At 51.1% G+C, this 14408-nt stretch overlaps 1 protein-coding gene across 1 annotated transcript in view; it reads left to right on the top strand.

Moving 5' to 3' along the window:
- The window catches only part of LOC144936446 (N-acetyl-beta-glucosaminyl-glycoprotein 4-beta-N-acetylgalactosaminyltransferase 1-like), a 112656-nt gene that overhangs the window by 55660 nt on the left and 42588 nt on the right, over positions 1-14408 (top strand). Inside the window, exons 5-7 of the mRNA XM_078863497.1 lie at positions 2442-2532; positions 5838-5938; positions 11800-11867. Of these exons, the coding sequence (XP_078719623.1) occupies positions 2442-2532; positions 5838-5938; positions 11800-11867 (260 nt within the window). The remainder of the gene's footprint in view (positions 1-2441; positions 2533-5837; positions 5939-11799; positions 11868-14408) is intronic.

The raw sequence follows: 14408 nt of genomic DNA, 5'->3' as shown, positions 1-14408 counted from the left end.
GACACTGGGAGCATCCAGAGGAATGGGTAATGCGATTACGGAGCGCGAGGCCTTTATTGATTCCTCTTCGTATAAGCTAGAAACACAACGATTTCCCACACTGGCGATTCGATACATTGTCATGCTTAGGGGGTGACAATTCCATTCACCGTTCATCTCGATTTGGCCATCTCATTTTTATCATTTTCCGGTTTGTCCTCTCTCGTTTGTAATGTTTTCTTCTCTCCGTTAGCCCAAGTCGCACACGTCGGCATATCCCTCGCAATGAATTCGCTCAGATCCGAAAATAACAACCGGTTCTAAACGCGCACTATTCGACGCACATATTTACCACGCGGTAATCCATCAACATGATCGATCTGCGCGTCGTTAGCATACCCCTGCAAAGGGCCCCCCCACCAGCCGTTTTGAGTGACGGTTTGCCGAAAAGAACGCAGCCGGTGCCTCTGCCACACAGATCAAGAACTCCGATTGGCCGTCGCTCGTTCGCCGGCTCCCCCATCACTCGGCGCACTCAAATTAATGGCCGACCATGCTGGACATCTGCTTAGCTGCTCTGTTACCGCTTCACAAAAAATTCCTTTTCAGTTCGACCGATGCGCTCCCATTTAGCCCCGTAGCGATAGCTGGATCCACCACCTCTATAAATCCGTCGGTAGAATAAACGGAATTTTTTTGCAATTATTAGTAATAATGTAACCTTAAATACTAACGGTTCTGAATACCCTCCGCTGTGGAAGGCGCGGTCGGGAATGTCTGCGGTGCCGGTGCCGTGAGTCCATCTCGCAGTTTCAAGAACCCGCGCGGTAGACCTGGGCACAAATCCAGGTTTCAGCCGCCCACGATCGAAACTGGGCTCTTGGGCGTGGGCGGGGGAGTCGTTTCAGCCCTTTCACCGATGTCCTGCACAAAAATAATGCGTAAACATTAAATAGGGTTCCGAACATTCGGCTAAATTCTAGCTCTTAAGAATAAAAAAGAAATATTGCTTTGACTGTCGGTGCATTGAGAAATACCCTCAGTGGAAGAGTGGGTGGGAGAGTGCTTTGCCCCTACTTCTGTGGACTAGAGGCCACTTAAAGGGCTCTCTTACCACCAAGGGCTACAACTGCTCTGCGAAAGATCTTCGTGGACGCTTCATCTCACGACGAGATGGCAAATGCCACTTTTCGGGATAAAATATGGAAAAGTACAATAATTTTTATTTTATTTATTGAAGGAAATTGCACGGTATTCGCATCTGGTTCGGCCATACTGGGCCCTCCCTTCCTTCCCCAGCCACCGAGGCCACGGAGCGGCGGTGGCGGGCACGCAATTATTTCAGCCGCCGAAATTGAAACAAATCTCCACTCTGTTTCGGCACTTCCCCTCTCGCAAGCGGCGCTTAAGGAACGGCGAGAGGCCACATCAATTTAAACGCGCCTTCCCTCCGCCCCCCCCGGCTCGTGAACAAATGTAATTTCCTGTCGTACAAATTGCCGAGAAATATCGCCCCGCCTGGCCCCCACCCCCCCCACCCCACAACACGCTTGCGGGGATGCGTCGTGCGCTATTTCCTCCACGCGCGAAACCGAGCGGGCCCCATAAAACACCCGCGCGCGGGTCAGCCGCTTACCAGCACCGCGCACACACCTAGCCGGGCAGAAAATTGTGGCCCAATTAGCAGCTGGGGATGCGCGCCGTCCTATTATCGTTTTCGCGTTGCGCCAGTGTGGAACGCGGCGCGGAGGTGGATGTTCCGTGTCGTGCCGGTTAACGGCCGCGGCTGGAAATTGCACCGGTCGGTGCGTCACGGCTCGTGCCAATGTTCTCGCTAAATTACAAGAGGCGTTAATAACAACAAAGGAGCAGCCTTTACCCGTTCAAAATTGGCAACGCAGGTTCGTTGTTGAATGGTGGGGTCTGTTCATTAAAATGTAAATGTGATCTTTTTTTTCATGTGTTTACAAGTTCGACTTGGGCACACTTGTACATGTCACAGTCATTTTGCAATCGGCAGCTCTTGCGTTAAATAAAAGTGTTTGTATGTTGATTTTTTCCAGCGTGTCCTGTGCCCACCCTGTCAATCCATTCAATCTTGGGCCAATAAAATATAAACTAGTTGGTGGTAAATAAGCAGCGATCATGGATTTCTTAGACCATTGCACACTCAGGTTAAAGACGTCATTCAAACTGTTAAGACAAGTAAGCGGGCTTGGACAGAGTGGCGACATAAATCTTTTACATCATTCGAGTGCTCTCTGTACATCAGCTGGCCAACTTTGTCTCCCCGGTGCTTACATTTACGCGGACATACGAACACTGCACCAAGCTGTCATTTGAATGACGAGTCGATTTGTCAGCGCACGGATTGATCATGAACGCCGAATTAAATAAATTGAGATTCTACTTTTTTTTTTTGCTTTGTACAAGCTGTGTCTTGTCGTGCTGTGCTTTTGCAGAGTCGAACGTTTGTAAGCAAGCTCGCGCTGACGCCAAAGTGGAAGAACTACGGCCTCAGAATATTTGGCTACCTGCACCCGTCCACCGACGGTACGTGTTTTTATTTTATTTTTTACCGCCCAGTGCATCCCCGTGGTGCGCCGTCCCGCTGCCAAGATCGCGTGCACTTGCTGCTTCGGTAAAGATTTTTTCCAAATGCACTGGCCGAGAGTCGTGCGTGTTAATCTAACGAGAAGTACGGGAGGCAACTCCTCGTCATCTCCCATTCGTGGCCTCGCGCCGTCTGTACCCATAAATGCACGAGCGTCAGTGTGGTCCAGTGGGTGTGCACGTGTACCACCACCACTGTCGTCATCACGACCGTCGTCATCATCACGTTCAGCCACAACCTTCCTGCTGGGTGAAAGCGTCTCAAAGCTATCGTCGTTTCTCACGCTCCAAACGATGCAATAATCCACCCCGCACCTGCGCACGAGCCGATTTAATAGCTCCGTCTCATCGGAGGACGACCACACGGACGCTTTCCATCCCTTGGCTGGCGCTCCATCATAATGCTTGTGCATTGATCGTCATCTCTGGTGGCGTGTCCTGCCCAAACCCACTTAACTTTTCTTACCAGTAAAAATGTTGCGTTTTACCTGCGTGTGTTCTCTCATCTGCATCTTCCTCTCTCTGTCTCGATTTGTAAATCCGGGCAAGCATCTGTGCACCTTTCGTTTTTTTGGTTTGCTTCAATTCCCTTGCTAACTTCCCTGTTGGTGATTCATATACCGCAGTGGTTATTGCGCACTGATTAAAAACCTTCTGCATATTTACGCGGCTGTGTAATATTTAACTTGTACACAGAGGTCATTCGTATTATTGCCACCGCGATAAAGCATGGGAAATCCCTTAGGCCATTTTCAGAGTCCATAATCCCCCCTGTTCTCGACATCTTGTCAGTGGTTTGGCCTTTTCTGTGTTAAATGTTTGCATTAAAACCGACGGGGGGAGGCTCTTGCCTCGTAACGTTAACTATTGTTCTCGCCTCCATGTGCTTTTTTTTAGATCAAATATGTCTGAACAAGTAATTTATTCATAAACCACAATCCGTTTACACGCCGCCTTTTTGCCCAGGTAGGCAAATTCTGGACCCGTCTCGACTTTCCAGCATCATTCGTCAAGTGATGAGGCACAGAAAGTTGAAACCGGTCTGCACTTTGCCTGCCTAAGCAACTGCTGTCGAATAATATTGGTCCTGGAGACCCCCCCCCCCCCCCCATCGGCCGATGAAGCCGTGCAATATTTTATTTTTCACACGATGAACCCAGTCACCCCCCCCCCCACCGTCTTTTTATCCGTCGTCTTTTATTTATTCTCCACAACGCACCGCAGCGTCGCGCACGCTTAGTGTCGGATGTGCATCGAGCAGCTCGTCGCGCTGACCCTTGCAGAGCACGAGGGCTCTGAGTCTGGAAAACCATCTCGCCTTGTGCCGCCCCCACCCCCTCCCCACAAATTGTGCCGTTGCGTTTACACCTTCCCGGCAAGGCATAGGGAAGGAAGTCTTGGGTTTGATCCAAACCCTGACGCCTGTGAATTTGGAGTTTGCGTGTCTCTCTCTCTCTCTCCCCGTAGTTGCGTGGATTTCTCTCTGGGTCCTCCGGTTTTTCCCTGCACATTTAGAATCAACAACACACGTTTAGAGTATTTGGCTGCTGTAAATTTCCACGTTATAAGCCACTTCCTTGAGCTATCATTTGTGGCCAGGTAGCTTCTGAAAAAGAGCTATATAGCTCAGTGGGCCTTACCTGGTCAAATAAAAATAGTTTTAGTTCATAGTTTAAGGTTAGCGTGGCGCTTGCATTTGCTGTCATGTCGGAAAAGGCAGTGCAGTCGGGGGGAGGTGGGGCAACAGAAAAACAAAGAATAAAAATCATGCGCGCGCATGGATTCTGTGACGCTCTCCAACGCGCACCTATACTCGGAATTATTTCACGGTGATGGTAACGACGCGTTTGAAGGAGCACAACGAGGCATCGTCTCCCGACGACGCGTGAAGTGCGACACGGCCCCGTCGTGCGGTTTCACACCGTCACGTCTGATGATGGCATCACCCCCTTGGCCGCCGAAGGATAACCCTTTTTTAGCGCTGGTTTTTACCACCAAATTTTGGACAACGCCGTTTTTTTCTTGGGTTAAGTCCCTCCATAGCAATGCGGCCTCCAGGAGACAAACGGACAAGGGCGAACGCATTCACACGTTGACGCATTCAACCCCGGTTCGAAAGTTTGCGAACGAGTTTTGGCGAAGAGCTGGTTAACATCTCGGGCATTGCACGTGCGCAGACACGGTGTCGGGATAATGTAGTGGCGCACACGCGCGTACACACGCGCACGCTCGCACTGACACATAGTGTTGTAATCTAAGGAGGCACTGCAGTTGATTTTTAAATGGGTGTTTGAGTTTCATGCATTTTTCATGTAGAGATACATTTCACCGCACGCTTAGCGGCATTTTAATGACTATGCCTCTGGTTTATTTGTGTCGGCTGTTGTTGGAGGGAAAAAAAAAATCAAGTAATGGCCGCGTTACATCTCTCTTTCCCATTCATTATCGTTATCAACGTAAAATAGCCCCGAGGGAAGGTGCGGGATTTTTGGAAGTCAACAGGGTGTTTACGAAGTTGCTCCCTTATAAATCGAACCTCCGCGAGGATGCCAATGTTCGTGTTCATTCAAACTTGTTAACTGCAAGGAAGGGCGTATGGTGGCGGCGACCGGATACGGTCGCTCGTTGGGAAGTGGTTGAATACGAACGCTGTCCCGACGCTCTCAGCGCTCGCTCGCTCGCATCTCCCGATTTGTGTTTTGGCGACGCTGCTCGGCAAATTACGATGCACGCGCGCGCTGGTGCGCATGCATCACGCGGACAAACCTATTGCGTTGCCAGCAGCACAGCGTGAGCGGAGGCTGCGCTCAGAATCCATTCCCCCGTGGTGAGGAGTCCGCTGCGGGTATTCCACACTGTAACATTCGAAGTCTGTGCCCATTGTCTCCTCTGGAGGTCAACTGGTGCTGACTTTGGACACGTGTGTGTGTGTGTCTGTGTCTCTGCGCATGTGTTGTGTTCGTGTGCTAGCTGTGTGTTTGCATGCGTGTCCGTGTTGTAATTGTGTGTGTTTTCTGTTTGCGTGTGTGTGGGTGTATTTTTGCGTGCCAATTTGTGTGGTTGCATGTGTGCTCGTATATGCATGTGTGTTTGTTCGCGTTTGCATGTGTGTGTTTGTATGTCTGCATGTGTTTGCATGTGTTTTTGTACGTACGTTTTTTTATGTGTGTTTATATGCGTGTGTGTGTGTATATGTGTTCGTGCGTGTGTCCGGGATGTGTGTTTGCGTGTGTGCGCGTGTGCAGGTGAGTTTCTTTTCACGATCGCATCCGACGACAACTCCGAGTTTTGGCTCAGCCCCGATGAAAAACCTGCCAACCTGGCGCTGATGGCGTACGTGGGCAAGGTGCGCTATTTACAGCTCTTCTCCGCGTTGTTTTACTTTGTTTACAACACGATGCCGCATCCGCCACCACACGGCCCCACTGCGTCTTCGCGCGCAGTCCAAACACGTGTTTTAAACGTGCAACTGTGGCCCGCTCCATGTATTTTTGTGGGCCGAGCGAGTGCGAGTGGACATTGGGAGCTGTGGCACGGTGCTTAACGCACTGCGACGGGTAACCCAGCCCACTCGAGTTGGTGGCATGGTGGGTTTGCAAGAGGACAAGTGGGCGAGGGCATGAGTGGGCAAGTGAGTAGTGGGTGCTTGGTTGTAATGATGGATCGGTTGGCGATGACTGGGTATGTGGCTCTGATGGTGGGTTGGTTGATGAGTGGGTTGGTGAGTGAATAAGTGGGTGGTTATAGTGATGCGGTGGGTGGTGAGCAGGCAGGTGAGTGATGGGTTTGTGTATGAGTGTAATGATGGGTTGGTTGATGAGTGGGTTGGTGAGTGAATAAGTGGGTGGTTATAGTGATGCGGTGGGTGGTGAGCAGGCAGGTGAGTGATGGGTTTGTGTATGAGTGTAATGATGGGTTGGTTGATGAGTGGGTTGGTGAGTGAATAAGTGGGTGGTTATAGTGATGCGGTGGGTGGTGAGCAGGCAGGTGAGTGATGGGTTTGTGTATGAGTGTAATGATGGGTTGGTTGATGAGTGGGAAGGCGAGTGATTGGGTAGATGTGTGACTGTGGTCCCCATTCTCATCTGGCCATGCAGAACTGAGTGCAGGTGCCGCCCGAAGCCTCCTCTCGGTCCGCTCCGTTCAAACCTCTTCACACGCTCACCACACAAAACTGAGTTTTAATTCTATAAACTGTTTTTCTTTACCAGGTAAGGCCCACTGAGCTATACATCTCTTTTTTCCGAAGCGACTTGGCCACAAATGATCGCTCAACGAGAAGTGGCTTATCATGTGGATATTTACAGCAGCCAAATACTCTAAATGCATGTCGATTCTAAATGTGGAGGGAAAAGCCGGAGAAAAATCCACGCGAGCACGGGGAGAGAGAGGCGCACATTCCAGATGTGCAGGCGTCATGGTCGGGATTGAACCCACGACCTCCGGCATATCGGGCGAGGTAGTCAACATTTTGCCAGAACCTTGGCCACCCATTAAAGGTCATCCATGAAAAGGCAAAATCGTCGCAACGATCTTTGGAGAGCTCTTGGTGCAGCGCGACCGCTCCATTAGGGCTGCCCTCGACTTTATTTGCCAGGACACCGTGTGATCCTTTGGGAGGGGGTTGGGGGAGCGGAGGGATGCGACCCGCGGCGTGGGCGGTTAATTTGCGTGCGGGGCTCACTCCCATCGGCAAAGGGAAAAGTGTCGCCCGGCGCCACCGCGCTCGCTCCCTCTCTCTTCCTCCTCCTGCTCTCATTGTACCCAGCGTCCCTGCACTGCAGCAACTCGTTTGTTGACGTGGGAGTAATGGGGGGAAGGGAGGGAGGAGGCCTGTTGCCATGGAGACCTGCATCTGTTTTACAGTCGCTTTGTGTCTCTAGCCTTCAGGAGTTTCCAGTCGACTTGTAAAAAAAATCAAAACTGAAAGCGAAAATCCTTTCGCGGGGGGGGGGGGTGTTGCAGGGGTGTGGGCACGTGGCAGGAGAGAGGGGAGGATGCTGCTTGCTCCGCTGTCGCGCTCTCTTCAGGAAACCACAACACTCCCTTTGCATGGAGAAGCGACGGTGGTGGAATCCCCGAGTGAACAATGCACGCGCGATTCCGACAGCCGGATCGGTTCACACGCACGTGGCGCGGGGGCCCCGTTTGTCGACGAGGACTTCCCGCGCGCTACGGGTCGGGTCGTGGGGGTGGTTTGACCGTACTTCACCACGCCGGTCCATGCGGCTTGGCTTGGTGAGGACAGAGATTATAGACGAGGGAGCATAGAAGTGCAGTGCAAACATTGATTCGTCTGCACTGCCTTCTCTGCTGGCCATAACATAACCCAGCCCCGCGACCACATGTGACGAGCTGACCTGCGTGGCGGTCGCCCATCCAGGCACTAAGCAGGCTCGGCCTGCTTTGGGCGTCGGCGATGTCGCAATGTGCGGCCAGCTGGCCCAGCCATAGAGCGATGGGGACGGTCCTCCGGTTAAAATCCTGTTTGGGGACTTTTCTTCTTCGTCGTCGTCATCATCTCTGCACAGGCCACCGCTTCTGGGCTTGGCATTGCCAAATTTTGAGGAGCAGTGACATTGTCGTGCTACAGGGCCTCTCAGGAGTTGGTATCACGTGGTTTGCCTTTCCTGACGAGCACATTGGTCGGTTGTGTAGAAGCCCCCCCCCCCCCTCCACGATTTCATGAGAGAGTTGCATCCGCTGAGAGCCACTCTCAGCCTGTTTAGGCCATGTGAGCCATTTGGAATTGGAGCCAGATGCGAGCTCCTTCACTGGGGATTGACTCAGCCCATCATCCCCCTCTCTGGGGTTCGTAAAATAGATACCAGTTTTGTGGGACACTCAGCAGTGGTTGTCCTCTCTCCAACACACCGGTGTGCTGTACCAGTAACGAATTGGCACGTTCTGTTTACGTGACAAACCTTACTAATTGGCATTGACGGGTGGTGGCGGGTTTAACGACACATTTATATTTTCGCGATCCAACCCAAAAACACACTTTTGAAGGGGTTGTCCTATTTGTAAACTTTTCCCCACCAAAGAAACTAAGATTTTCTAGCACGAGGCTAGGGGGCTGTATACATCGGCTGGGCACGTGATGCCTAAGTGGGGGGAAATCGCCGACTTTTTTTTCTTTCACTTTGAATTTCATAATTGCAGACGCTTAAATAACACTCAGAAAGGGTGGCTATGCAGTCCCCAAGTGGTCACGTGACCAATTTCCCCCATGACCTTTCTCCCCCCCCCCCCCCCACCAGCGACACCGTATAATCTCGACTTGAACGAGCGAGCCGCTTGCACGCTTCCTGCCGTGCGCGTTTGGCTCCCCATTATTCCCCGTCTAGGCCCGGGAGCGCGAGGGGTCGCCCATTTCATTGCGCGAGAGGCAATTTGAGAAACCCCCCCCCCCCGCCGCCTTTTTGTGAGGCCCTTTTGAGTCAACGGGGGGGAGGGGGGGAGTGGTGGGGGGGTGGGAAGTGGCGGGTGGTGACTTTAATCTATGGGCCGTGCTGGAGAGGCCCCGCGTGTACATCGCGACGTAGCGCAGGCCTGAGCTGGCGAGCGACCCGATTGAGTTGCGTGCGGGGTGGGGGGGACGTGGCGCAAAGGGGGGGGGGGTGCAGCGAGCCTCGTTTGCAACATCTTGCAGCCCCCCCTAAAATCAAAAACGGCAGCCATCTCTCCCATCTGTTTTGACGCCTGAATCTCTCGCCCATCGGCCCCGTCGTATTTTTATCTGGCTACAGTTCACGAATGCCTCCCCTGCCTCCCCCCCCATTCAGACCGTAAATCCGCACCGTCAAAGATTATTGGCCAGGTTTAGACTTGTTTTATGGCCAGAGTGTATGTCGGCCCGCATGCCAGCATAGTACCGTCCGCTGATGATATCACGCGTATAGATCGTGTGGCCGCACTTGACATCGTGATCGTCGTCTTTAATCTCAGGTCCGTAAGATGTAGAAAGCCCAACAGTGGCCGTGCTATGCAGAGACAGATCCCTGCCAGAGGAATGTGGAATTTACACCATTTGCTCAGGAGTTGAGCCCGAGCCCCCCTGCCGTGCTACAGTCAAAGGGACGCTTTCACATTTATGTTGACTTACAGCACAGGGAGGACCTTGTACTTTTATTTTATTTTTTAAATGCCAAAAAAATATCCACATACTAAGCTATTAAGTAACCCTTCAATGACGCCTTTGTAAAAGTGTGGGGTGTTTTTGCTGCGCAAAGTAATTCGGAACGAGGGCTCCTTCATATTAACTGAAAGCCCACATAGCTAGAAAGGTTTAACGGGCTCTTTACCCTCGGTGATTTTTTTTGTCAATGCCCTTGACAAGTATTATGAAGGACAATCATACAAATAAAACTTGCGAGCCATTGTTTTGATAAATGCATCCACGCTATGATTCGTTCGAAGGTTAAAACATAATCTATGCCTTGAGTTTGCTTGCTGGCTGCTGGCTGGGCTCCTCTGCGCACCCCACGCGGTGATGAGATGTGATCTTCCTCGCTGAGTATACAGGAGATCGGGGTTCGATCCCGACCCCGACACCTGTATATGTGGAGTTTGCGTGTCTCTCTCCACCGTGGTCGCATGGATTTTTTCTCCAGGTCCTCCGGTTTTGCGCTCCGCATTTAGAAACATGTGCTTAGAGTGTTTCGATTGTTTTCGCTGCTATACATTTCCAAATGATGGGCCACTTTGTTGGGATATAATTTGTGGCCAGGTTGCTTTTGAAAAAAATGTTAAAACCTCAGTGGGCTTTGCCTGGTAGGATGGGGATGATTTAGTGTTGTATTTGTTTGGGTGATTTGTTTACCTTTCTTGTACTTGGGATTCCTATTCCTATCGTGTTTTTCTATTGTTTGTTGTAACGTTTTTACCCCGTGCCCCAACTGGACATCTGCGAAAAAGAGCTCATCGGATTCCTCCTTCAGTATAAATACATATTCTGATTCTGAGTAACTCCGTTGTTAGTAGCTGCGGGGCCGTTTGCCACCGAAGCTAGCTGGGCAACTGGCTAAATATGAATTGTATTTTTTTTCGTGTAAGAGAAACAAACGTTGAATTCAAACGGCGGAAGAAGTTTGGAAGACGTCATCGTAGATCGCGTCGCTGAAGAGGTGGCGGTAACAAATACAGAAGACTGACCACGGGGAATTTAATATTGCTCTAACTTTTCAATTTGTGCACCTAGTCGTTTAATTATTTTGACAGAATATTCCATACATCCTAGAGAATGTGAAATCAATCTTCACAATAGATATTATCTTGGCATTTTATTGTGAAATAAAAAAGCAGATTACTCTTAGTGCTCTGAGTACAGGAGGACTGAGAAGAGTGGAAATGACAGCCGACTCTTTTTTTCCATTTCAATGGGATCTCTTCTCGTTTCAATAAATTGAAACAATTACCACAATTTGTAAATCTTCTGTTAGATAAAGGCCTCCCCGCTCTGCATCAGTCGTATGGGTTGTTTGACCATACTTCACCACGTTGGTCTGTGCGGGTCGGTGGAACGAGGAGGGGGGGTGGTGCTCAGAACCGACTGCTTCAGATGCCACTGACGTTAGACGTGGGCCGCCGTGGGTTGGTTGGTTCTCAACCCGTCGTGCCAGCCACTCCTCCGTAAACACTACGCCAGGGCAAGAGCCTGGCGTATGTTCGTGTGAAATTGGCCCGGTTAAGTAATTACTATCGTAAACTTTTCTGTCGCTAAGTGGAATATCATAGAAATTTATGTAATGGCCAGCTGGCTCTCTTCCGTGAATTATTATTTTTTCTTCATCCCTCACGCAGGTTAGCCAGTCGATGTCGATTTATTTGTTTCACTTTCCACCTTGGTGAGAAAACCAAATCATTCGTAGCGGAGCAATGTTGGGATCCCCGGAGCAGCTTGCCGCGTTATTGCAACGTCGAGTGCCCTCCCATGTATATTTCGCAAGCGTTCAATTCCAGATGTCAGCACGCGCGCTGTGACTGCGTGCACTGGTGGCGGCGTTGCCTGTTATAGCAAACGAGGATTGTTCTTCATTAAAGGTGTAAAAATAATAATCTTAGAGCGAAGGGAAGCGTTGAGATGGGGAGACGATGGTGCGATGGCGGTGGGGGTGGTGGCGTGAACGTGGAGTGATGTAGCTTTTATTTTTGGATGAGCTTGTTAAACATGACGATGAACGGTTGTGTGTTTCCGTACCGTTTCAGTCGGGCAAAGAGTGGACGGCCCCGGGAGAGTACACCAAGTTCAGGACCCAAGCATCGAGCCCCGTCAGGTGAAGCGATTCTTATTCGCGGCACGCACGCACGGACGGGTGGACGGTGTCGGGGTTGTGGGGTGGGTGGGGGGCAGTGGTGGTGGGTGGCGGCTCTCAAAAAACGATGGATAAAATAAACATCACCCCGCCACCGAAGCCGCCCACACCCGCTTGCCCTTGGCTTGCCCGTCAGGGCTCCTCTGCAAACATCCCAGTGAGCATTGAGATAAACTTATTACACACACACGCGCCCGTTGCTATTTGTGTGCTCTCTCCCATGTGTGCTCTTTCTCTCTCTTAATACAGATAAAGCCGGTCGTGTTTCGGAGCTCTCGCGCGCCCCGTGGTTTGGGGGAGACGGTGGTGTGACTTCCGAAAGGCGACCGTTCATTTTGTTTTTGCGCCTCGGCTCTATCTAGGCGGGCAGCCGGCTGCTCGTGGTCTTAGAGGTTTTTCACCGCTGACTTGTGTTCGGAAAGAGCATCTGTCAGCCTTTGCTTTAAAGGATAATGTGCCTCCTGATATTCAGAACCCTGTATGGGCCCGATTTGCCCTCACTTAAAATAAACTATTTTAACTTTACCAGGTAAGGCCTACTGAGCTTTATTGCTCCTTTTCAGAAGCGACCTGGCCACAGCTCAACAAAGTGGCTTATCACGTAGAAATATATCGCAGCCAAATGCTCTTAAAGGCATGTTTCTAAATGTGGAGAGAAAAACCGGAGGACCCAAAGAAAAATCCACGTGACCACGAGGAGAGAGACATGCAGACTCAAAATATACAGCAGGCGTCAGGGTCAGGATCGAACCCATGACCTCCTGCATACCAGGCGAGGTTGATAACATCTCGCCACTGTGGCACATAGGCCTCTTTATTTTTTGTAAGGGTTCCAGCATCAGGATATTTTGGCAGTGACATTGAGGAGCGTACGGCTTCACGTGCCAGGAAACCAGAGTGTGTCCCTGAGAAAACCCACCACGGCACAGGAGAGACGGAGGATGACGCCTCGCACACAACCGTCTCTTGGTCACACCTCCGTTCCCCCACGTACATCAGCTGGCAAACTGCGGCTCGCACCATCCAAGCACTGAGCAGGCTCAAGCGGCGTTGAGCAGCTTAGCTTCCGAGATCTGACAAAACGGTAACTTTTGAGGTGGCTTGCTCGTGGGCTGCCGGCGTTGATCTTCTGATCGGTCCTGGCGAGCGGAAATCGCTTTGTTCGCCGCAGTAGCCCCGAGTGCAACGGGTTGCGTGTAATTTGCATAAAATCGGAAGTGATTGATTGCCACGGGCTGAATTCCCACTTGTGCGTCGTGAGAGACATCAATTAAAATCGGGACATGGCTGGCATACCTCGAGTTTGCCGTTTCAGTCACGAGGGCAGGTCAGTTTGCGGCCGGACAAACCATGACCTCTGACCCGGACTAATCAAGATTTCCACTCTGTCATGAACTCGGTTGTCGTCTTTGTCTTTTGTTATTACAATGAGACAGAGTTATTTTTGCGAGTATTCTTTGATGCCAGCCATCTGCCGATTATAATGATTCCTCAATAGAGAGAGGGGTGTTTTTTAGTCTGCCTAATTTAAATAAGGATCACACACGCGCAACTCTTGCAGTCAGACATTTTGTTGTTGTGTTTTTTTTGGGCCCAAGCACTTTTATCTCCACACACACACGCGCGCACCCACGTAAACATTTGTTTACTCCCATCCCACTTATTTCATGATGATGAGGAAAGTAAGTTAACCGGCGGCAAATGCTGTTTGTGGTCGGAAACTTGAGTTATTTATTCAGAGCGCTTTGTCAAGGCACTGCTTGACAAAGGCCTTCCCCACGTCTTCGTCTTTCTTTGAGGGGGTGAGGGCGGGGGGTGGGCGGTTGTTTGGCAGTGCGGGTTAGCCGAAGGGGTTGGTGGCCCAGGACGGGTTTGGATAATAACACGCCACTGATGTTGCCCGTGGCAGGGTTATTGAACGAGGGTCGCCGGGTTTGTAGCGCCGTACGGCAACAACTGCACCACCGCTTCACCGTTGACGTGAGTTTTTAATCATCTCCGTGGTAGCGAAGGATATCGTGGAAATTGTATTATAATAACGTGCAAATGAAGACGTGCTCTCTGGGGCACTGGCAGCGTCGCATCGGTGGGTTTTTTCCCCGTCTCTTCTGGAGCCCCACTGCTCTGCAAACACCACGGGTTAAACACTTTCCCTTCTTGGCAGCACAGCCACTGAATGAATAATGAATGAATTGCCGAAAACCCCTTTTTTATTGCTTGTGGGGGGAAGCGGAGGGATTCTCTCTCTCGTGCAATGAAGATTCTGGGATCCTTGTGCTTTGAGATTCATGACGTCCTTCCTGCCGAGCGTGCCGTCTCGCCGCCGCCGCCCGCGACACACAACAAAGGGGGGCCCGCACAGCAGTCGAGCCGCGTCCTTAGAGGCTCGATTTCACTCGACCTCTTTGAACGACGAGGTGGCCCGGTGGCCCCCCCGGGGAGCCAACGTCGCCGGGTCAGAGCACCGAGCCGCCCGGCACCGCTGAGATCCTCGGTTTGGAT

The sequence above is a fragment of the Lampetra fluviatilis genome, chromosome 16 (genome assembly GCF_964198595.1).
Source record: "Lampetra fluviatilis chromosome 16, kcLamFluv1.1, whole genome shotgun sequence".
Lineage (NCBI taxonomy): Eukaryota > Metazoa > Chordata > Hyperoartia > Petromyzontiformes > Petromyzontidae > Lampetra > Lampetra fluviatilis.
Note: the sequence above shows the minus strand (reverse complement) of the source record. Positions and strands in the feature narration are given on the sequence as shown.